This window comes from Tinamus guttatus, unplaced genomic scaffold (genome assembly GCF_059628265.1).
Source record: "Tinamus guttatus ecotype Peru unplaced genomic scaffold, ASM5962826v1 Tinamus_guttatus_pri_ptg000399l, whole genome shotgun sequence".
NCBI classification, from domain to species: Eukaryota; Metazoa; Chordata; class Aves; order Tinamiformes; family Tinamidae; genus Tinamus; species Tinamus guttatus.
In genome coordinates, this window is record NW_028288933.1 from 468,953 (window position 1) to 495,076 (window position 26,124).

The 26,124-nt window shown below is 37.8% G+C and overlaps 1 protein-coding gene across 2 annotated transcripts in view; it reads left to right on the top strand.

Annotated features, from left to right (window-relative positions):
- Positions 1-26,124, top strand: part of SYT1 (synaptotagmin 1) — a 213,157-nt gene that overhangs the window by 162,482 nt on the left and 24,551 nt on the right. For both annotated transcript variants that reach the window (XM_088531211.1, XM_088531212.1), the window contains exon 7: positions 1,800-1,917. In XM_088531211.1, the coding sequence (XP_088387337.1) occupies positions 1,800-1,917 (118 nt within the window). The remainder of the gene's footprint in view (positions 1-1,799; positions 1,918-26,124) is intronic.

Below are 26,124 nucleotides of genomic sequence, written 5' to 3' on the forward strand. Positions count from 1 at the left end.
CTGGAGATCACTGAGCTAATGTTTTATATGGAGCTCTCTATTGCAACCCTTAAGGTCTTGTTCTCAGTTTGTAATGATTACTTGAGAGTGTATTGCCTTAGCGGTGTTAGAGTATCATCAAAGTTTTTAAGTTTTCGAAAATTAGAAGGAACAATAACTACATGATGCCAATATATAAGGCTCCAGTCCTTCATTTAGAATAACTAGATTCCTGCATTTCCAGGAAAGTCTTTTAAAATGGACCTGTGCACCCTTTGATACAGGAGGGACCTGTAACCTTGAAGCATGTTTGAGTACCTGGCACACATCCTTCAGGTGGATATACTGCAGGTTCTTATCTAAACCTGGATAAAAAAGTGATGATGTGAAAAGAGATGTTGAGAAAAAATGCAAGGAAATGACAATATGTAGAATATATGCTATTCCGTAGGAATTTAATTTTCAAAAATGCTAATGTACACAGAGATATTCAGATACTTGATTGCACTAAATTGCACAATGAATAAAACACACTTTAAGGTAGCATATGCACTTAATTTTTATTTAAAAAGTACTTCTAAAACATGGTCTTATGTATCTAGATATCTAGATACCTATATCTACATGATGCCAAAACTCTGGCCTAGTAGTTAAAGCTCAGCTTCTCTCAAATGACTTAGAAGTTTAAGCTCCCAGTTTGAGAAGAACATTTTGGTAGATTTTACTTGGGAAAACTCTTTGAAAATGGTCTGTCTTTTCTCTGTGAAATACTTGTGAAAAGTGGTGTTGCCCAGGCTCCCTGGATGAAGATCTGATTTGTCTCTTTCCCCTTGACTTTTTAGTCACCGTGTCTTTTTGTATTTGCAGAGGGAAGGTGGGAGTGCATAATTCCTCCAAAAATTAGCTCGTGTCTTAGCAAAGAGCTTGGATATACCCCCAAAACTCTTCAACAACCAACCTTGCAGTACATTCCAAAAAAAAAGATAAAAAAGAAAGGAGAAGACACTGGAGCCTTATCTTGACAGAAATGTACTTTATAGTCTACTGCCAGAATAAATTGTGCAAATAGATATGTGCCATAAGCACCGCTGCCTTTGAAAGAGGAACAGTGCTGTCAGAAATGCCTTTCGGGGCTGTTTAGTGTGAGCTGATCCGCCTCCTCTCCAGAGCACTGTGGTTAACTCCCCAGAGAGACCGCAGTGCTGCAGAAAAAGGGGAACAGCAGCTCTCATGGTTCTAATGATTTTTTTTTCTAAGTGCTGCTCTGCTCTCTTCTCTCTCTTATATCTGCAAGTCCAAGCAGTCCTAAAATCAAGTTCCTGTAATTCTGGTGTGGAGGGAAAGGCTTAATTATGTTCAGACTTGTTGACGAAGTACAAAGCAATGAACCCTGAAAGGATCCCAGGTGATGGGTGAGAGTCTGAAGGCAAAACCAAATCCAAAACCAAAACCAATTTGTGACAGCAAGAGGGATGCACCTTGAGCCTTCACCCTCCTCTCTTGCCTGTTTGATGGGAGACAGAGCCTTTTTAGACTGATTCTTTGCACTCAGTGGTTATTTTACCTTGCTGCTTTTGGGACACAATGTGATGAGAAAGACCCATGTCGTTATGTCATGGGAAACAGCCCGGTGAGTTCGTACACCTGTGTGTTAATGGGCTTCCACTGAAAGACAGTCTGAGGAAAAAAGTCGTGCTAGGGGCAATCTGAAATGTCATCCTGTTGACTGCGGCTTTCAAAACTATATTTAAAAGGTGCAAACAAACAAACAAATGAAAAAAAGGGCAAAAACAAAACAAACTGTCTTGTTTGCTTTCCAGCAAGAAAAACTGGGTGACATCTGCTTCTCCCTCCGTTATGTGCCTACTGCTGGCAAGCTTACTGTCGTCATCCTAGAGGCAAAGAACCTGAAGAAGATGGATGTCGGAGGGCTATCAGGTAAGAGCATCAATATCTGCCTGTAGATCATGCAGGCTTGTAGGCCTGAAAAGCAACTCACTTTCCCCTGGTCATCTCACGAATGAGAAGGTAAGGTCTCTTATTCGCAGTCTGAAAAATGTTCCTTGTGTTTTCTGAGACTCGATGAAGGACTTGAGCCTATCAGAATTGGTTCTAGCTTAAAAAAAAAAAAAAAAGGGAATTTCATTATGCATTACACTCCACGACGAGGTCTGAAGAGTTAAGCAGTCAGATGGCATTGCAAGCTCTCTGCACCTTCCTGCTTCCCTGTTGCCTGGAGATAAATATGGACTATTCAGGCAGGAGAAAAAAAAATCTGACTACAATTCCTATTGTCTGTTTAATCTCACAAAATGTGAGCATTTTCCTGCAATGTTGCTGATAATACCTAATAGAGGAACTTACAACAGGTCACGGCGCTGACTGCTGGTTGAGGGGCTGCGATAGCGCTCGGTACATCTCAAGGGCTCAGGTGCGAGTGGCCAGTGCACAAGGCTGGGAGGGAGGGATGGGGCCTCGTTCTCCTCACGGAGCTCCACGTTCTCGGCTGCATCGGGAGTTCTTGGAAGCCGACTACTGTCTGAATTAGCCGAGGACAAATTAAATAACAAGATGTTTTATCAGGAGAAGTCTTTCCGGGAGAAATTTGCTTCATATACCTGCTGTTCAAAAGGGGTAGTAGTGAGGATGAGGATGTTTCCAGAACAGCTCTAGAATGAAAATTTCTATTACTGTCAGTAACACACAGAGGTGATTTCCCTTTGACAAAGGACAGACAAAATTAGTGTTTCACTTTTGTTTCCTGTCTTTGAACTAGGTAGGAGTTAAACTTAAAATATGCATAGAAATGGGAACCTGATCCAACTGAACCCAGAGGTCTTAGGTACTATCTTTGATGAGCAGTAGCAGAAAGAATGGTCACAAAGTGAGAGGGAACAAGTCCCTTCCTAGTTAGAAGATATCTTTATTTTCTTTTGCTTGCTTTTGAAGTCTTTCACTGTACAGTAAGAGCCTCCACAATGTAAAAGTCATCAAACACGACATTGTTTTAGTTGTTGTCTGAATCGATCTAGCTTTTTCAACGACTATTTTAAAATGTGGACACTAGTTTAGGACACACCACTAATAGTTTCCCTGACATCTCTACTGGACCAATTGCAAATTAATGTTCTTAGACATATGACCTTATAAACTGTATCCTAATGAAAGATTAGACTCTCTCTCGCTAATGAAGAGGCATGATTTTTGTGACTCGAATACAGGCTGAAAAGCCAGAGCATCTATACTCTTTTCCAGGATTGCAATGAATGTGATAAATAATGGCTACTCAGCTTGTAAGAAAATAAAGGGGCAGGAGAAACACTAATGAACTGAACACATTTTACAGATTTCAGGAGGAAAATATAATGCACTGGGCTGCAAATAGCTAGGAGAAAATGGTCATTTGCTCACCTGTTTGTGCTAAAATGCCAGAACAGTGTAAAAGGACATTTAAATATATTTCTAGAAGATGATGGGTTTTGTTCTCCTTTTCTTAGGGCCATTTCAACCTAAAAACATCATGTTCTCTCAGAGACAAACAAACCCAGTGGGATACTGCGGTTGTAGCAGGAATTCAAAAGTCACTGACAGTGATAAATAGCGGTTAGTATGGTATTCCTGAGGCAGTAATTATAGATGAAATAATGTTGGTTTAAAGTGAATCCAGTGAATCTTTCATTAGGGAATTTTTCTTTGAATAAATTATGCAGAAATAACTTTTGAAATCAAGCTGAGATTTTGTTTTCATAATTCACAATAAATAATACCTTCTCTCAAAGTAAGGCACTGTTTAATTACAATGAAGGTGGCAGGATTTTATCTCAATTAGTGAGCACTTTTCCCACTAGTTTTGTTATTTTTCTCTAAAAACTAAAATTGCTTCCCATTTTGCAAAACTGAAAGTTTTGCATTGCAATGGAGGTGGCAAATGTTAACAATCAAATACATTCTGAATGTTACCTATAGACTCAACAGCACTTACTGTTACCAAGCAAAGGCCATTACCGGGAGATAAAAATTATGTGGGTGTCACAAAATAAAATGAAATGCTAAAAGTCTGTCAAAAATAGGCAAAAAAGTGCCTGAGTTTTCAGTTTAAAATATGTTTTTGTTGTTCTCGCCTCTTTTGGAGAAGATGCCAGAAAAGCCAAATGGAGATGTTTGGAAAGAGCAGGGCTTTTTCTCCCACCTCCCAGGGGAGATGAGTCATGCTACAGAAAGGAGAGCACTTGGGTGCCCACTGCCCTGCACATTTTGGTATTCCTGCTTCTGTTGAGTATGTGCTATACCTTTGCTCCTCAGCAATGCTTGAACATATCCTCAAAGAGTTGTCTTATTTTTTGCATCTGTAAGCGTGGTTAATTTTAAAGCATATATTTATGCTTTAAAGCATAAAGCATATATATTTATGTTGTCCTGAAGTAGAGCCATCCCAACAAGACAGCCGCTGAAAGCAACAGTCTGCTCAAAAGAGATTGAAAGTGCTACCTCCCCTAGCGTTTTTAGTGGTGTGATTCTAGTTATGAAATACCGACCCAGCTACTCAGTATATGTATCCCACTGGATGGTTACTACAGTTGCAAATGAAACCTTCATCTCCAGTGTTCTGAACTTTTCCATAAATTTTATTTGCAGTCGAAAGCCAAATGCAAATTACTTTGGAATCAGACAATAAAAGACAACAGACTAATCATCAAATTCATTAGACTTCTTGTAACAAAACCAGATCACCCATCTGAGCAATAAACTCCCAGGTCTTAAACTTAATTGCAACATCAGGCTGTGACTAAAGCAAACCTTGGCACAGATGCCAAAACTGTTCAGCTTGAGCTCATCAAGTCACCAGAACAAGTGAAAATTATTACTTCTGGTGAGCGAGGGCCTCTGGCAAACAATTATGCATGTTTTAAAATGGCATTTTAATTATTTAAATTATATTCAAATGTATTTTTAATGAATCTGACATCTGGCAGGTGATATGTAGGAATGTTGACTATAAAGAGATTATTATTATTTGTGTGAGTTTGGTAAACCCCTGTTACATAACATTATACGTATTCTTCACCCAAAATACCTAGGTGACTTAGAAGCTTATATCTTACTGAAAATAAAGGGAACTTAGACTCCTAAGTAATTGTGGGGATTAACAAAAAAAAAAAAAAGAGTTGAAAACCAGCTTGCAGTTTAATCTCCACAGCCATAAAGACAAAGTCCAGATAATTTTTCCAGAGGACGCAGCGAGACTCGGTGATGCCATTAAGTTCACTAGGGTTCCCCACACTTACTGATACTTTATTCATGTTCATAATCCTCGGAGTTGAGAAAGGCGGCAGGAATTATCTTCATCTCCCCTGTGAGATATTCATTTAAATCAGAGTGGTGGTGATTTCAGTTACTGATTTAATGAGAAAGCAGCAAAGTGTTATTTAAATTAATCTTGATCTTATTTCGTACTTGTAATCTTTATTTATTTGCTAAAGAAAAAATAGTTTTTTAGGACTTAGCACATATGACTTGCAAATAAATGCAGTCTGATCAATAAATATGCTTCTCCTTTTCATTACATAGGAAGATTCCCCATATTAATGCACATTTATGCAGACAATTCTATGGCTTTTCATGCATTTAGTCATGTCTTGCATTTGGATTCACTTTTGTTCCCAAGGAGAAATAGAAGTTTTCTTTCTAACTTCCAGCAGCTCTGCCTGTTTTGACTGAGCCAATCATTGAAATAAATTACCTGGAAGCATTGGAAAAGTTTTCCCTCTCAACTTTGAGAAGCACCTGGGGCTGGCACCTAAGCGAACTGTTGTTGTGGGTCTTTAGCTGCCTAGGCTCCTTGGCTTAAAACACTGTCTTAAGAACTCCAGTGGCAATATGTACGGCTGGCGAAATACTGTTTTGCTTTACATCTAAAATGCTTCACTTTTTAGTAGCTGATAACAAGTGTAAGCCTGAAAATAGTTTATCATTCTTTCAGGATTAATTTCAACATGGTTTATTCCTTTTACAAAATTTTGAAAATGAGCGTTTGTATTTTATGCGTATTATTTTAATATGCTTAGCCTTTAGTCAGTCTAATTAGCAGGAATGTATCCTAGTAGCAGGCTTTTTTTTTCTTCCCTTATCTCCTTAGCAATGCTGCCCTTCTCCATTCCCCCTGGTCAGACCTGGAGCAGCGGCGGGAAGGAAAGGGCCCTAGGGACACGTGCTCAAGGATTTCCTTGGGAGCTGTTGCCAAGTATCATAGATTAGTGCAGACCCTAAACTGCACCTATTTGTGCCAGTTTAATGCAAAGGAAGAATTGCAAAGAGAAAAGAGTTGTGATGGGATCCGTGTTGCAGGAGGGTGCAGATGCTGCCATGGAAGAGAATGGGGCCCACGGTCCCATCCATTATGTGTGAAAGCTAATCTCGATATTTATGGGTTATAAATAGAAAATACACAGCGCTTCTTTGTATCTGCCAAGCAAATACTATAAAGCCAGAACCACTTCTGAGGACCAAATAACACAACAGGAGAAATAAAGCTAGTTTTCTACAATTACATATTTGTTTTAAATATTGCATAAAATTTCAAAAGGCTTTGTTGTATGTCTTATGAAAGAATGTCATTGAAAAATAAAAAATAGGTTAGAACCTGGACCGTTGATGAGGGATTGTGAATGCTCCCTCAGTATTAATTATGCAGTCAGAGCATTCACTTTAATAACTTCATTAAAATAGAAGAAACCTTAAAAGTTAGCTAACATGAATGCAATATTATGGGAAGATAAATATGCTATTAGTGTTATGGCCTTGATATAAGCCATATTTTAAGCATAATTCAGCAAACATTAAGAGAAAACAGCCTTATTAAACAACAAAATTAAAAATAAAAGCACCACCACAACAGCTGCATTTCCAGCTAGCTTAATCCTAGAGAACCCTTCAGAGATCAGTACCAGCAAATATTTTAAGATCTCAAGTTACAGTAAGGATTTCTGTAATATCGCTACTGTAATTCACTCACTGGCAGAATTGCCAACAGTCGATGGCTGAAACAGCAACGCACCTCTGCAGTGCTTCCAAAGTAGTCTGTCAGCGTCACAGTAAATTCATTTTGTGTTCTTGTGGTGGTGATGGGATCAGTCCTAAAACCTCTGTGATGAACGTTGCTGTTGGTAATATCTTCCCCCATACTGGGCAGTAACAACAGGGTTCTTGTCTGAAATGGTTCTCTATCAGGGAGGAAAAGGTCTTTCTGAGTTGTTTCTTCAAATCCCAGCTTGAGTCTTTGACTTCAAATCACCTTCCTCTTCAAGTTGAGAGTTTGCAATTCCAAAGTTAAAATTTTAAAGGGATTCAACATGGCAAGGTATTCATCATAGAAGCAATGCTGAAAGATACCTAAACTCCCCTATTTCAGGACATTTTGGGCGGTTGTTATGAGGAGCTGTCATTGTGCAGTGAGTCCAGGTTTTGCACTAAGTCATATGCTACAGGCTACTGCATACAATAATATATATTGTATTAAATGAACAATCAAATGCGGCAATTCCAACAAAGAAGCAAAGTCAAATTGTTCTGCTCCGTTTTCTGCCTCCTATGCCTAAACTGAGGAAAATAAAAGGTTATACTAGTTGCCAATAAAGTCTGTACAATCATTCCTCTCAGAAACCTTAGGACAAACACTGTGCCAAAAAAAACAATTGCCTGGGCTCAGCCAGAATCATTATATAGAAGATTGAGATTGATTGATTTGCCTGATTTCAGAAAGTATCTAGTAGAAATCTAGCAGTACATGAACATCTCCTCAGTCATCCACTCTGGCAAAAGGTACAGCAGACCAGCAACTAGCTATGTGGACTCTGTCAGACGGCAATCATCATTTGCTGGCCTTGCCATAGATTTCCCACCTCCCCTCTTCTTATTTTATCTGAATATACACGTCTATATACTTTGTGTGCTTATGTGTGCACACACTTATTTCTGCCTAGATTATAGTGGTTTTATTTGGTTATTTAGCTCCCAAAGCAAGTATGAAGACGTGTGTTAATTACTTGTCTGAAAATGAGATAGCTAATACTTTTAAAGTTTCAAGCACTACAGGAATTTCATAAAAAGATGAGCGGCTGTAAAATAGATGTTGAAATACTGTAGATAGGTTCTCGGGTCCTTAGGGAAATTAGTCAGAGTTGTTCTCTTACGAGTAAGTTTAATTTATTTTTACTCTCTGAAAATTGCAACCTATTTCTTACTTTTTTTTAATGGGTTAGAAGGAGAAATTAAAGTATGAACTCAGAAAGAAAATGACTTTTTCATCTCTATAAATACAGTTTAGATCAGTATTTAAATGTTCACGGAAGCTTGAAAAGTATAATTGAGAGTATTTCTTTTTTAGGACTATGTAAAGTCATACAGATTCTTAAGACAGCATGAGCATTTTATTAGCACTGTTGTGCAGCTGAGTTTTGATGGACTTTTTAGGACTTTCTGCAGGAAGCAAAGCAATCTTAAAACCCAGCTTGTGCATTACTTTAAATCCCACATGCATTTTTCTTTGTTTAATCCCTCATGGGCAGGAAAGGCAATTAGTTTTTGTGAGTTCTTATATGGTTACATCTTACAGGCCTCACGGCTCTTTTTCCAAAACATAGCTGCCTTGTGCGTGCATCCTGACAGAAAGAAACATTCCACAAATTAGACACCTGATCCTGACTTGTCCCTGAAGTGAGCAAGACTTGTGTGCAAAGAAGGGAACTGCATGCCTCCTTGGGTACCCTGGACTGGAAACTAGAAAGATAAAGTGATGCTTCTAGCAAATGTATGCTTTATTTTAATGAAAAATATAGGAAGAAAGGTGTTTCTAGTTTGTCAGTAACATTACTTATATATTTCATGGATGATAGTTGCTCAAATCTGTTTTCAGATTTGACAAGTGAAACTCCCCTCTGGCAGCTACAAGATGTTTACCACTCAACAAAAATGTAGTAGACCTTTTCTCATTACCAGTTTCAAAATTCATTTGCCAGAACTTTCTAACTGAAGGTAAAAAGTCAAGTGCTGCCCTTTCTCTACCAACCCAGTTTGAAGAAGAGTTGCCGTTACTCTTCCATAAGTAACAGGAAGCAGTCTGATCACTCACTGAGACTATGGTGCCAAAATCCAGGTATCGTTAACGTACCTTTTGTGCCTCTCAGAAGAATGGTATGAATCTCAGCGGTACTCTCTTTCGTACTATTTTACCCCTCACTTTCATTCCGTGATCTGTAAGTGTGGTAGAAAAGCCAACATCTCAGCCATGTTTCTACCTGTCAACACAGGCCATACCATCCATCCTAGAGCCGCCTGGTTCTAGTTGAGTGAGTTGCAGTGTTTTTGATTAAATGCAAATTAACTGCTGACCAGGTAGAAGAGTAAGGCATAGGAATGTCACTCTTCCTCTGTAAAAAATTTTGGTGGTGGTGGTGGCGATGGTAGAAGGGAGAATTTGTCAGGCTCTAATTTCTAGCTCCCGGTTCTTGTGCTTTTCTCTGCTAGCTGTAGAAGTCAATGCAAGTATCACGCTGTCGTGAGGAACTTCTGTATCATCACTATGTAGTCTTGTATCTTCTTTTCCAGCTGAACAATTGAGCTCCTTAAGCATATTATTGTCAACAGGATGTGTCTCACTTCTGTGACACTTTCAGATGTACTGAAAGGCAAGAAAAGACCGAGTATGAATGAGGTTATGTACACGAGCCAGACTTTTGTTTAGATACTTCACTTTGTTTGGACAGCTGAGGTGGTTTTGCTGAAGGAAAGATAAAAGAGTAATGATGTGGTCTGCTTTCTTCCCCTAAGACTGTGATTGTTTTTAAACTAAAAAACATCATTACACTTCTGTTTTTGGCAAGATGGTGCCAGAAGTATTTCCCTCAACTGATGCATCTATCAAAAATAAAACGCAACAGCAAAACTGGCGTTATGAAGCAAAAATCTCTTTCTGACATTTTACGGTTGTTAGTCCAGTGATTTTATTCCATAGAAAGAGATTAAGATTGTCTTCCCTTTTTCTTTATTATGCTGCCTTTTTTTCTGTCTTATTGATGAATATGCTATTGCTGGTTCCCTGCATGAATTCCTTACATTTCTGATGAGAACTCTTCAAATTTACAAATAATAGCATTTTTCAATCATCTTAAATCAAAATATTTATGTGCAGTGTCTTCTCGTGGCATCCAATCACATTAGATATTAATGTAATAATTATTGTATAGTAAAATATATAACTCTCATTAAGGGGAGACACAAAACAAAGATCACATAGCATCTGTCCAATTTATATGCCAACAGGCATAAATTTCCTTATTTGACCAATGCTTGATGAATAATATTTTGAGTTTGTCATGCAAAACACGCATAAAAGGAAATCTACCGTATAGAATCCCACCCACTGCAGAACTCAATTGGATTTTTTATATCTGGGGTGAAAACGGGAAGGACTTGTAAGCTCTGTGTTGTGATTTCTGTCACAACATACTCTGTCTTAGAATTCTTTGCCGAAAACCAAATATAGCTGCAGATGTACATTATAAAACTCTGCATGATTTAACAGTAGACAGAAGCAAGTTTTAATTCCCAGCCCTGAAATACTGACACATGAGAATTTCAGGATCCAAATGTGACCTGCGCAGCTCAGCAGCATCCCCATAGGAATTGTTCAGCTGGTAGAATAAGGGTACTGTTTATTCTTAGCTGTCAAACCTAGCCCGTGGTACCTCTTTTTTTTCATGTTCCCGCAGAATTCCTGTTTAACAGAACACTTTAGCTATACAAATCCGCAGGTTAAATCTACCTTCCCGTTGAAAAGACTGTGACAGTGGCATGACTTAGCCCTAGTGAGAAAGGTTCTTAAATTCCAGAGATCTTTCCAGTACAGCTGGCTCTGGGGCCATTATTTTTAAAATATTGTCATGAGGGATATGTTCCTGCAGTAAGTTCCAGGAAGCTGAGTTTGGTGCTCAGCTGTATCACTTGGTTTCCCTCGGTAAACCATCACATGATTGTCGACATTTGAAGGATACTAAAAGCAGTGATTATGAGAGCATGCAACATGATGGATTTTTTAAGTTCAGAAGCCATGGCTATGTGGGATGTGAAGAACCATTTATGTAACTATGTGACAGCATCAGCAAGTCTTGCACAGCAAATTGTTTCAGCTGGTTGGCAACTAAGAATTCAGGCTGCTTCCTTATGGCTAAAAAAAAAAGTATAAAAGGGAATATGTAATTAAGGAGAAGCTGTATGTTGTACAAACAACATATTTGGGGTCTGCTGTGGGACAAAGCTTTGTTTCTGGGAGAGGTTTCTTACTGTTGTCAATCAAAGTTGCTTTCATTGTAGCTACAGCAAGCTTAAAGTGAACTGGATCAAACTCCTTCTGCAGGTCAAGTGCAAGCCATTCCTGGAGACTTTCCCATTGCTGAGGGAACATGTACTTCGGGAAGTTACTATCTGGCTTCTGGTCAGGAAAACAAGAGCAGCATTTCCATCTGCTGCTTAGCCTTCATCTTCTGGTAGACACTATGGGAGAGTGAGTGAGTGATTTCCTAAATTGAGTTTTTTGACCTCAATTAGTCGAGACGTTGATTCATATGAGAAAGACATGGTTTCTGGCCAATTTAGCCATGGATTCAAGCTCTTTGACCAGGATTTGGATTCTTCTCATAAGAAAACAGAGAACTGTAAGAGGATCAAGGTCAAAGAAGAGACAGTCATCCAAGTTTTGTAAGTGAAAATTACTCAGACAATAGGCACATCTTCCAGGTACACACGTTTCTTTGTGTAGGTAGTATGTCTGTGGTATTTATAGAATACCAACTGCTATAACATCTTAAGTATTAGATCCTCAACCTTAGATTCCATGAAGAAGCAGGGGATATGCTGCTGATGTCATAACTTTTCAACTTTAGATTTTGCACTAGGGAAATACTCCATTGCATTAAGAGTTGGCAAAAACCCAAGGCCAACAGTAGTCCTCACATAATTTAAAGTGCAGTTCTCTGAGCAGTGGAAAAGGTATAATTTTCTTTGAATTTCTGAGTGTGATTACCCATCATGATGTCTAATAAAATACATGCTTCAACTGAACCCTTTTTCCACCTATAATATCTCTTTTCCACATGTATTTTCTCCTGTGTGGTAATTGGTGAGACCATGCCGCATCTTTCAGCACATATAAGGATACTTAGTAGGCTCTCCCATTCTACCCGGCTGTCTACTTTCACAAAGCTTGTAGGCATTTAATATGTTTCAGAGTCCTGTAATCCTGTCAGGTTTGATTGACACTGACCAATATACTAAAAAGGTATGGAAAGTCAATCACCAGGGTGATACTTACACATAAAGAAGACAGGATGAACTACTAGACAGTGTTTCCTTGGGAATGTGAACAGAAAAAAAAGATTTTTTATATATATTTTATTGCAAACCCAGTGACAAAACATTCTGTGGTGATGCATATTCAAATATATTCTCACTTTTTTACATGGACACCCTTTTTTTTCCTTGTTTCTGGCTAAAACAAATACCTTTTAAAAATCTACAGGTTTGCTCAGAATCATTCCATTGCTTTCCCTCTAGTTTTAATTGATCTCTGTGCATAGGAGACACTGAATCTGAATAACATAAGTTATGCCCTGACTTTAGAAACCTATTTAGCTTCTTTGACTGTTGGCTTCATAACTGGGCACAGAACACAGTCCCTAAGCATGCCATTGCTCTGTAGGTGCATACAAGTTTGCTTTCTACAAAGCTAGATACTGCTAGATAAGCATTTTGGCTTTTCTTGTTTGCCTTGTTTGCTATATATTCCTCTTTGTTTACAGTTTTAATATCTTTGAATTCTGATAGGAAATGGAAAGGAAGAATAGCATCATCCACAGTGCTACTGGTTGAGCTATCCAGCTCACAAATCTTGCTTTTAGAAAAGTCCCGTTATTTTTCACCATCACTTTGAGGTGCATTTAAATCTGCTTTGGCATCTGTCCAGCCCTGCATAATATCAAGCAGGGGACATCCTGTCTGAGAGAACAGATTGTTATTTCAATTATATTCCTGAAATTGAGTTAAATTTCATGAAATCTGCTTCAAATGTGAAGAACCCTAGGGGATTTGGGTTTTTTTTTGTTTGTTTGACTTATATTATAGCAATCAGGCATACTAAATGAGATGTATTGTATAAATGTGTGCTCTGCATGCTGCTTATGGCTGTTTATCTCATGTGTTTGATAACAGGGTGAATTGAGTAAATTGATAGTACTGCCATCTATAGACAAGAGCAAGCTATTGTACTCATTACATAATGAGGAAAGTGGTTTGTCTTACATTTTTAATAATGTTATATTGCAACCAAAGGGAAAATAGAAATGCTGTGAGCTTCATCTCAATAGGGCTAATGACTGCGCCGGAAAATCAAATTTTATGGCACTGGCCTGGGTTTCTGAGTTTCTGAAAGAAGACACAGTAATTAAACCATCCTTCAGTATCTGTGGGTCAGAATTGGGGGCAGGCACTTGCTCAGGACTATTCAGAGCATGTTTGCCAAGTCAGTATATTGAAAAGAAAGGTCGTCTTGTATCACACATAATTTCAGTCTACTTTTTGGTAAAAAGACAGATGGTGCATTTTTTTCTGGCAGAGATCCAAACATCCATATGGTACAGTAGTGTTCTGTATTAATTCCAACGTTGTTTAAATGAAAGATATTGTTCTGGTCATACTCAAACTTTCACATTCAGTTTTATATTCCTACCTGTTTTCCTCTCTTAGTTTGTATTCTTGGAAGATTTAGAACCATCTTTCTCCATCTGCCTGTTTTATCCTTACATGTACAGTGAATGTTGTTTTTCTCCTTTCCTCTCAAATTACATAAGTATCTGAAGAAACAAAAATTGTCTATGACATACAAAGGTAGATTCTGTCATTTCACAACATGCCAATGAGACCTACTCACAAATTGTCCCGTTCATTTTTGTGGGGTGAAGTTTCTACTTTTCCTATAAAGGGTGATAGAACTCAGATTTTTGCTTTCTAATATTGTTTTATTTAAATATAGATGTATAGCCACAGATTTATTAAAGGTTTTGGCTTATTACTGGAGCACCATGTGTTGCCTTGATGTTTATTCTGTCTTTGCATAAATAAATGCTACCTTTTTGCCTTCCGGAAATGAGAAGGAGCATTGTCTATCATCTGTTTTTTGTTTAATTTCTTCTTGGCAATTTCCCTATGACTTTTTACATGGGGAAAATAAATCAGTCTGAATAGCTATTATTCCTAAATAGTCTGCAAGCCATATTAAAAAGAAAAAGCACTGTGATTAGAGATTGTCTCACAAGCTAATCAGAATAAAAGAAATACGACATATAAGAAGCAGTAAATCCCTTGATGACTTAATCAAGTTGTCATGATACTTAATCAGGTTATCGTGATAAATAGTGATGCTCAGAGAGATGTTAAAAGCCTAAATAATTTCAATAATTTTTTTTAAAAAAAGATGAAACACAAATCATCAAGACTACTTTTTTTTTCTTTTTTTTTTTTTTTTTTGGCAGAAGACATCAAGAGATTCCAGGTATGCTCACCAAAGACTTGGGCAAGCTAAAAGACAGTCACATTGTGGTTTTGACAATGGTCATAAAGCACAAGCCACTATAGAACAGCACAAGCTTTTCAATAGCCACACTAAATCCACATAAAGCTTGCCTTTTCCTCTCTAGAGGCCTGGTAAGCTGCAGCATTAACATTGGCTCAAAAGCACATTTTCAAACTTCCCATCAACACGTTTGACACCACAGCATATGTTGACATGAGACATCCAGTTCTACTCTCTGCAATGGGCAAAGCGTTCAGTATACAACCTACTAATAAATCAAAAGAAATAGCAAGCTTTATTTAAAAACTTATGCATAACATTTTAATTTCATTTATTTTATGGGCAATCCGTAAAAGTGAACTTCAGTGGATGAATGAATTTCTTTCTTTTCCTAAGGTGAATAGAACACAGATATGTCTTTTGCATGCAATTATAGTACCAGGCTAGTGATTTTTAACAAACAAAAGAAGCATGCATGTATAAATAATTTTGCACTTAACTATGGAAGAAAATTGCTGAGTAAAATAATACAGTGAATTTTAGAAACAGGAAGGTAGATCTCTGGTCACATTTTGAAGTCATTTATGTGTCTTGAGCTACAGAATTAGAAGCTGGATGGGATCTCTGGAAGGTTCCTAGATATGCACTTTTGCAAATCCATCTGTACTTCTATGTTAAGTACATCTTAAAACGTACTTTTATCAGCTTCTCCCAGTTCAGTCAGTCACAGGGACCAAAATATGCATTGCATCAGCTGTTCAGGGCCAAGTATTCATGAGCTGAGAAGCAGAGGATTGGTGTCTCAGTTAAACTCTTTAACACAGCTCTTTGCAGAGAGAAGCTGTTATTGTTTTGTTTATGAATTAAAGGACTTCAAGAAATTCTTTCTAATACTTGTGGATTCGTAGAGATTTGGGGGCTTAAGCTAATGCTTACCCAGGGCTCTCAGATGTGAAGTCAATAGGGAAATAATGGAGTCCATGCTAATTTAGCCATCTATCTTGACTTGATAGCCAAATTTGAAAAGTAGTATGCAGAAGAAAAATTTGTGTATTGCACTCCCTTGAGCTCCTGTGCTGAAAATCTGATTCCTAGAGGCCAATAGTGCTAAATGTTGTACTAAATGATAAAAATATTATTTCAAGGCAAGCTTAGACTAGTTAGAACACTGATTTTCTAAGGCATCAAAACAAAACCTAAAGAGATAAAGTTTGGCAGTATTTCTCTAAGTATCTCTAGCAATTCACAGGGAGTCTCTATATATTAATATTCCCCAAGGCTCTGCACATGCTGTTGCATGTGGCAGTAGAGATACGGATGCCATGGGAACACGACTAGTTTAGTAATAGTACCTGAAACTGTCAGGGAAATCTTAGGTGGTAGTTCCTGCCCTGGTGCATGCTTTGTGGTTTTTAACTCATAACTTCCTAATGCAGAAATCTTGCATGATACTACCAAAGTAAAATCTCCCAAATTACAGATCTTCATCTGTCCTTATCCATTTGAGTGCCCCAACCTCTGGTTTACAAATCAAGACGTTTCCTACAAGATGTTCTTCCTACTGCAAGCGCCTTTCCTTCTCATTAGCTTGTGCCAAGATTTCAGAAATGGATTTGATTTCCTAACCGGTAACCAAGACGAGAGCCTGGTGGTTAGGAAGAGGAGATGGAGGATTGCCTTCCTTCCCATTGAGTAGGAAACAGAAACAGGATTCTTGCTTCCCACATGCATGTACCATTCATGAAAACTCAGAACCACGTTCTCTGTTTTCACAGGCAAGATTCATTGCTGAGTTTGTGAAGGCTATGCCCTGTGCAGAGCTCAGTCACAGCGCTGTGCTAAGCATGACCAGAGCATGCCAATCCAACTACCTCCCAGAGGAATCCAAGTGTGCAATTTTCTGTATCTCTTAAAATTTGAGGACAGTGAGGGCATCTTGACATATGGGAAATCCAGGCAGATGTGTTCTACGGAATGTGCAGTAGTAGAATATTGGACACTTAGGAAAGAAGAAATATTTTTTTCCAGCAAACAGTGGTATCTGTGGCTTCTTACATGCCCCCATATTATCTTGCATTTACTGTTTTGGGTACCTAAGATGTGCCAGTATTGTTCTGTGTGCACCTCAATGCTATTTTGGGCCTTAAGGCTAAATTTGACCTTGGAAAGCATTTCTCCATACCTTTGTTCATCCTCATCTCTAAGCTGGCATAGGGCTGCCTCTTACATTATAGAACCAAAGTTCAACTGAAAGACACCTCTTAGGGCTACTCTGGCAATAATAGCAACAATGTCATGATTTTTCTGTATACATACACAGATTTTTTGGTCCAAAGCCTTGAGATTCTCTCACTTCCTTCACTGTGTGCAAATATAATTCTTCCTGAAGAATATACAGCCATGCTATATATTTGTATCTTGACTGTACTCAACTAAGATATGCAGGCACTTTGGTGTTGCAAGAGAGATCAGACCCCAGAAAACATTACTCCAAAAGCCACATAGCAGAATTCTGGATACTGTTCTTCCTTGCTATCATCTGAACACGAGTCAGGAATATAATGGATAAACAAAAAATGGTAAGCACTTCTTATGAAATGCATAGAATAGGGTATTTTGCTAGGGCCGTTAACTTGTTTACAACTGCTACTTGTGATATGCAAGCCTTAATAAGAGCCATTAGCCCAACACAGCTTAACAACTCACAGCTGAAAATGTTCTCGGCAGTTCTCATGCTTACGAAATCTGAGGTACACAATTCTCTAGTTCAAATTTGTGATAGATTCGTTCAAATTATCTATGTGCTCAGTCTCACTGACTGAATGGAGGAGCATCTGTAGATTTCCAAGTAAATTTTGGTACATCTGTAGCTGAAACCATCTCAAGTTCCCATTGAATGAGATACAATTCTTATCAGATATCCTTGAGGATGATAAGAGGATCAACACTGTCAGCAAGTACAAAGCAGCACAAAAATACAGTTGGGTAAAAAGAAGCTTCATTGTAATGCAAAAAACATCTCAGTGCCCCAGCCATTCTGGGAGCGTGCATGCAAGAGTTTGAGTGATTTGAATACAGGATTTCTGATACACTAATTTCTGTCACGAATGAGACCTGAAATGATTACTTGTCCCTGTCGGGTAAGTGGACCTGCTCATCATGCAGGTCCTTGTAGAGATAATGTATACATCTGTTAGGAAGATTTAATAGTCATAGTTGAAATACCAGGTTTGCAGCTCAAAGGTTAGGAAAGATGGTTAAGCTTTAAAATCACCTGGAAACAGCTGATTTTAAGTTGCCATGGCAAAGGATTTTCAGACAAAGAGAAGCTTTTACATTAATATCTTTGTAAGCCTTGTTGTGATAGAATTGTTTCTGTGAAGAGCAGTCCCTTTCTTGCTCCTGCCGACACGCACACTGATAAAATCATAAACTAATTATACTGTGCTATAATGATTTCTGGGCTCCTTGTCTGAGAGTTTTGCAGCTGGTTTGCTGATTATGTCTCCAGTAGATTTTTAAAATAGGAGCCTGTATTATTGAAAATTTTGCTATCAATGATTAATCAAGATAAGCTCCTATGTTTTTAAAAATACTAATGTATGGAAATGGCAGTGATTTTCAGTTCTGTTAGTCTATTAATTTGGAGAAGTAACTGAATGGAAACAAGCTGTTCTCTTGAAATGGAAAATAATTTCTTTATTTAATTAGGTTATTTCTTTAGATTTCTTTTAACTTTGTGGCTCTTGCGGCCTGAATCTTCTAGTGTTTTGCCATGTATTTTCAAATTACATTCTGCGCTCCTCTAGTTTTCCTCTTTACATACCAAAATATGTGATTAGAAAAGTATGATCCATCTATGATTATGCTAAGATAAGAAAAAAAAAGCATGTTGGTAGGTGAAAAGCTTGTGGAGAAATTGGTAAGGACTTTTTACCTTTGGGAGGAGAGAATGCAAAGTCTGCTCTTCTCAAGTCATCCTTCGTCATTGTTGCTGGTGGCAGTGGTGCCATGTTGGCACTGAAGGTTGCTCTTGTGTAGACCAGGACCAGAACATAGGACTGCTACACGGGTGAGCTGGCTCCTAAGGTCCTCCCATGTGGACATCATTGAACCTCAGCGTGGGAAGGTCCGAAGGTCAATTCTGCTGTTTGCACTTGACAGCTCCCCAGAAGCAAATACTTGCAAGTGCTTCTGGGCAACATGTATTTCAGGCACTGAGTACCTGTGTCTGTTCCCTGCCACCTCCCAGAGGCCAGTTGCAGTCCTGGGCATTCTGGAGGTGACTTTTCTGAGATGCCTCTTTTCCTCTCTACTAATGAGACAAAGCGCAAGATAAAAAACTTTGCAGGCCAAATAAGAGCTGTTTGGAAAACAGCACTGAATCTCTTAGCAGCATTGAACCGCTGATATTCACGCCTAGTGGCACTTTGTCATATTGAAATTTAATGGGCTTCAGGACATTAAGTGAGGTGTATTTGTTCTGACACATTTAATTAAGGTTTTTATCAAATGTGTTTTAATTTAATTTTTACTTGACAATGACCATTCCTTGTTTGGGACTCAGCAGGTCTGGAAAGCTTTCAAGTAGGGCTTTAATTGGAGGCTTTTCAATGTAATTATTAGTTGTGTATTACATGGGAATGCAGCCGATTCTTTCAAGTTAGCACAGCATAAATGCTTCATACGCTGAACTGCAATGCTGATGCACAGGAGTGGAATCTGCATTACAATACTGTCTGTACAGCAGCAGAGATGATAGACTATTTACTCCGTTTAGTGGCAGCAGCTGCACACAAGCAATTGAGGCCTGGTGATTCTCTATGGGTATCATTAATTTAGTGGTAGATCTAAGTCATTTGAGGTACCAAATGCCATCCAAGATACAAACATATTTAAACAGACAGAGATTGATTGTGCTACATAAACAGATAGATTGGATTAATCTCAAAGGCATTTAAGACTTAGATTATTACTTGTATTACTTGTATATAACCATGGAGTGAGTTGGTCACTCGATTTCCATTCTTCAAACAACTAATGCATGGGTATGGAAAAGAATACTTCGCTCATCAAGAGCAGCTATTAGTTGTTAACTCTTTGAAATCAGCCAAAATATTTAAGCTAAGTAAAATAGATATTCTAAGAAAGCTTTCAGAGATAACTGAAATCATTCATAATATTAATCATTTGAAACACCCCAAAATAAAATTACAAAAAAACCCAATATTTTTAATGAGAAGATTCAGTAATAAGTAAAAAGCAAGACAGACAAAATAAAGGGTGCTGAGTAGTGGGGTGGGAATAGGCACTGTTTATGTAACAAGAGAATTTAGAAAGTGAAGTATAGAAATAGATGGGAAACTAAGAAATAACTGCATTGCAGCTTTCACATACTCTCAACTCTATAATTTAAAGCAACAAGAAGAAATTATTCAGTTCGTATGGGAGCACAGCAGGGCTTAAATACTCCAATCTTTTTTCCATCATGCAACTGAAGATATGCTCTCGGCACGACCAAAGTTCTGGTATCCCCTTCCTATCTGTTCACATGCTGTGGACTGAATATATCGTGGTCGTGTGATGAATGTGCTTCTAGTCAGGCAATAAGAGGCAGTAATTTAAGCTCTCTGGAAAACCAACAGCAGGAAGGACACCATGCAGTCCTTCAACGTGATTGCCATCCCTTCCCTCACTGGAAGACATGGAGAGAAAGAGGACCTTACCGAAGAGGCAGCCTCACGAGGAAGTGCTGGCACACTCTAGGTGCCTCCTATACTGTAGGAATAGTTTCTAGTTGATTATTTTAAGCTGTGGAGTCACAGTCTGGTCTATAGGGCTCAGCTAGTGGGAAGTCGCACTTTATGCAAGATTTGCATAAGACTTTTGTTTATGAGGGACTCACATAGGAGGCAAAAGATTTGCCTCAGGATGAGTTGAGACTTAAAGTAGCAATAACCTTTTAAGAGTATATAATGCCACTGTGTTTTTAAATGCTCTAAGTTGGGTGTGTATTTTCCAGAGAAATTGGTTGCAGTACTATTTCTTCCATGTAGAAAATGAACAGCAATTGTTGCTGAATTGATTCTCAGATATATGATGCTATGAATCATCCAGTAGTGTAAAGGGCATGAGCCAGGAGGCGTCTAGCCAAATGACTAGAAAATGTTTTTCAAAGACTTTTCGGTTGATCAAATGTCACTGAATCACAGTAGATTTATATAAGAAAGTTTGCACCCTTGTTTCGGCCTGTCATACACACCAGAGAATGTGCACACCTTGATGTAGGAAATAAAATTAATAATAGGAAGCCAATCATTTAAATGATTTAAATGATTAATCTTGCAATGGTAAAGTTTTTTGGAATACGTATGTGGCAACATAGTTGTTGTAATAGCAATGAACGTGAAATTAAAGAGTAAGTGTGGTAGAAAAATAAGACTATTAATAATGGCAACTGGGATTCATAATTATGATAAATGAATGTGTGTGCAGAGATGTGGATTCCTGTTTGTTACACTTAGTGATTTGGTCAATAGTCGATAGTGTATAATTGCTTATATAGTAAATAAAAACCTGTAAATACTAGCCTTTCTTGCTGCATAAATCCCTTGTGTAGGAGTAATGCTCCTGCAGGGGTGGTACTGAACAGATGTCATTCGCCCTCGCTCCCACACTGCTTCCAAATGGGAATAGCTGGTTGTTCTTATAAACAAGGCAGCCTGCAAGAAATGAATAGTCATTTCTCCAGTACAACATTAAATCAGCCCTGCATATCATACACGGCCATTCCTGCGAGGCATGTGCATGTGTATGAAATAAGTATGTGTATACATTGAATTAATAATTATGGATGTGGGGTTGTTTGTTAAGTAAAGACCTCTTTGTCAAATAGTGACCATATTTCAGCTTGGAAATTGGAAATTTGGGATAGAAAAAGATTATAACCAAACTTCCTGAATGCTAAAACCAAAAATGCTATTTTGTTAAAAAGATGTTTAAATGAGATTTGTATCACACTCAGTAATGTTCAGAAATCCAAAGTCTATCACTGGAGCTGAAGGAAAATAATAGATACAATGTTATCTCCACCAATGTACTTGGTATCATACCACACTGTTATCTAAAAAAATCAATTATACATTACCATGCTACTTGCATGGTAAAGAAAAAGATTGGGCTGGAGTTAAGGCACATGGAAGTGCTCAGTATATTGTTGAGTATATATTGGAAATCTGATGCTATTCTTGGCAATGATAATGTGCAACTGGTAAAAACGTGCCCCATGGGAAATTTCTCGTATTTTTAGGGCTATCAAGAAGCTTTTCAGAGATGTGCAGGCTGCCTTCTGTGGTGCCTGAGCATCTTCCCCGATGCAGCCAGAAGCTTGTCTTCTGCTCACAGGGACTGAGGTTTTAGCATTTTATTCAGGGGCCAGCCCTAATCATTCCTATTGCCAGTAATACCAAGGCTTTCTCATCGCTTTCAGCTAGGTAGCACACTTCATGAAAAGTTGTGCAAACCATTTTTGCAATGACTTTTTTTTTGCCTGTTTTCATCTTTTTCTCATTTTTATGACATCTGGAGTAATGATGCCAGCTTGTACACAGTTCAATTATTTTTTGGGTCCTAATTTTATCACTTCACAAATTACCTTGTGAGTGAAAAAATAAAACATTTTTTCCTAAAAAAGTACTTTGTTTTTAAAGAACTTTATACCCACCTATTATAGCTCTAGTTTAATATACCCTGCTATACAGTACCATCACAGAATTTAAAGTGACAGATGCACATATCATGTTTATTCTGTTTTCATGGCACATGTGAAATAAATTGTTACTTTTTACTGCTTATTTTATTATTTACTCTTTATTTTTATACCACTTAAATGGCATTCTCCTGACTTCCATGGGCAATATTTTTCTTAATTTTTGCATATAAAGCATGTTTAATACCAAAAGCTCTGAAATATTGTTTGACTGTTCTCCTTTGATTTGTATCCTCAGAGAATGATTTATGGGACATGTCAATTGTAGATATTGTATAGCCAACTTGGATTAAGCTAAGCATATCTCTGAGAGCTGCTAAAGAACACCTTAGTTGAAGAATGCAAAATAAAACTATCTTGTCTTCTTTATACAAACAGCTAAATCTGAGAGGCAGTATTTGATCCTATCCTGACAGTGTGGCCTATAATTCTTTAATGCAACAGTCATTTTTCCTGCCTATTTGTGCACAGTTGACCTAGGATCAGGATCCCACTGTGTTAGACTGTGTAAAGAGATGGCTTACGAGGGTAATCTAGCAATATTGTGAGTACGAGCCTTCCTCGGCAACTTAATTCTGACTTCTGTATCATGTAAATATTGCTCCATAAGTTAAAGTACCAATTAGATGAGAAAGAAGAATTTAACTTTTCATTTTTTGGTTGAAAGGAAGTAGATTGCCTACCTCTAATTTGTCCTTTCTAACTAGTCTACATTCTTTCTGCATTCAATACTAAAGTGATTGCTCAACCTAAAGAAAGTAAGCAGTACTTTTAGTGCTTCGCTTGTGGTAAAGGCCTGCCAATTACTAGACTTCATTTCTTCCACCACTGAAACGAAGTTGCATATTGTTGAATATTTTCAGAGAAATTCTTTAATTGATATTCCGACTGTAGTTTGTGAGATGGAAGAGAGAGGGTATTTACAGGAAAAGTTCATAGTGCAAGGCTCTGTTTGTATTGCCCGCTGACTGAGCAGAGATTCTCTCTCCTCTCTTGCTCTTTTCATATGTGCATTGAAAATGAAACCTATCAAAAGAAATAATAAATAATAAGGAAAATTCCATATATTAATGACTAATGCTAGACCTTTTTTCCAGAATTGTTCTGATCTCAATATCAGTCTCTAAGCAAATTCTTGAACAATAATTTGAATAGAGCATTACTCCAGCTACATGCTACGAAAGTTGTTTAAATACAGGAAAACAACTTTTTTTTCTTTTCCCGGAATGTTAGGGCTAAAGACAACCTAAAAGTTTGTTGCTAGCAATTTGAAAAGAAAAGCAAACAAAACGAAACAAAACAAAACAAAAAACAAGAAGAAATTGATAGAAAAAGACAAAATCCACAAGTCATTGGTTCTAACGTATTTGAAGAAGATGGCCAGCAGCTAAAATGGACTTTTATCATTATTTTCTAGACATTGGTAAGATTTTTATGAAAAAAGAAAGATATCTTCTTTTAGAATCTTTACCTTCATTACCTGACCAGAGAATAAGCATTGCACATTATTGGAGGACTATCAGAAGTGAATTTAGGAAAGAGATGAGGATTTTGTTTTGTTCAGACTGCTGTACTTATTGTGTAAGAAACCTGAGAGTACAAAACATGTGAGAAAATATGGGACAACAACATGGGTCTACATATGGTAACAAGCTGAAGCTCTGGATGGATAAATGAGCACAAGAATTTCTGAGATAGATAACAGGTTTTGGACTAAGATGCTCTAGCAACACGAATTAATGGGTATTTTAACCATTCAAAAAATGCCATACCCTGCTCCACTTAATCATTCTGAATGGCTATTAAAATGCTCATTTTGCTGGAATTAAAATTTTGTGGAAGTACAGACAACACGCACTAATGTTTTTTTCCTTGTTTCTGCTAAAGGCAAGGGTTAAGTCTCTCAGACTAATGGGATAAAACTTGATTTCAAGGACCTTAGGCATTCAAATTGAATAGAAATTAAATGTAACGTTCACAGAACCTTGTAATTTAGCATTTTGAGTTTCTATTTTGATCGCAGTCGAAGGAGAGCTATTTCTGATAGATTATGTGCTAAGAAAATTAGGACTATATGAAATACAGTCAGCAAATATTAATATTACATTAGCAAAATCTCTTACAAACGAAGGCATGATACCATAAAATGTAAAAAGAATGCCAACTACAGGGAACCAGGACAAAATCCCTTTCCCTGTGCATGCTGTGCATTTGCTTCACATCTCACATACTGTAGGAGCTATCTAGCTATAGGATGTATGCTGTTTAAAATCTGTACTGACTTCAGACATAAGCAGACATATTCTAGACATGAAGGCGGCGCAGTCAGAATCTCAAAAGAAAGTGTAAGTATCCAGCAAGGTTAATATGCATGAGCAGCTGATTAGGAAGAAGAGGTGTCAGTCTCAACAGTAAATGACTTCCCAGGTGCAAGATAATGGCAGTGATTACAGATGCCAGAAGGGTACATGGACTATCATCCTCCTCAAGAGAGAAAGCAACAAGCAACAAGTGGAAAAGTTATTCACATTTAAATGAAGACAGTACATTCCTAACATTTTTTTTTGTTGTGGATGTTTAGATCTGAACTAGACAAACTCTCCTGAGGGAGAAGAGAGTTTTCATCTCTCCTCAGTCCTTAAATTGAACGTCAGATTGCAAGATGGAAAGTCATTATTAGGAAATTGGCCTTGGGATGAGCATGAACCTGTTTTCCTGGCTGAACGAAAGACTTGTTCAATCACGTAGCTGTGTGTGAAAGGTGATGTAAAGTGTGAGCAGGCTGCAAAGTCATGGCTCTGTGCTGTTTCAGGACAGATGCAAATCGGTTAATAAGACAGAAAGGCGTAAGTTCAGGTATAAAAAAATAGCTAATCCCATCATTTTGAACAACTAAGTACTTTATGAAGGAGCGTGCCTGGTATTTTCAGTGTTAGATGGCAAGCGTAGAGTAGACTTCTCAAATTTTTACTAATGCGCCTTTCTTTTTGCTGATCTTGACATTTCTAATGGACTTGCCTATTGATCTGAATTGAAACGGGCAGACTGATAAATGCCTAAGTGACATCTCAATTTATACTCTTATCAAAGAGGAAAATATTGTCACTGTTTTTGCTTCATTAGGAAGTAGAAAGCAGAGGAAATAAATGAGGGAACAAAAAACATACAGTAAAAAAAAAGACAAAGTGTGCCAGAATTATTCCAATGCAGCAGGTAGTTATTCCAGTCTGGCAGATACACTGTCCTGCAATATCTGAAGCAGTGCCTCTGTGGCAATTCGTTATCACTGTATAGCACCATTAGAATTAATAATAACAAAAGATGATCATAAACATAATGATAGACATCATGGTGTTCCTACATGGCTTTATAACTAAGGGGCTAAATAACTGGGTTTTTTTTTGCAGAGATAGTTCCATTATAAAGGAAGCAAAATAATCTTTACAGATAAGTAGTAGCGTAATTCTCTGCTTACTTGAACAGGTAAAATTTCACCAAAGATGCTGGCAATGTGTCCATTTAATCTGACAGTGATCTGAATCACCTGAGGCAGTTTGAATCCTTCTCAAAGGATTCAGTCCTGCATTCCAAGCAGCTGCTGGCCGTATGTGTATGTATATATACATATGCACACACACACATATACACACATATACATGTATATACATATGTAAGCCAATATATTGTGCAATGAGGTGCTGCTGGCTCCCACCCCATGCCTGCCACAGAGCTCACCCGCATCCTTGTTCTGCCATCC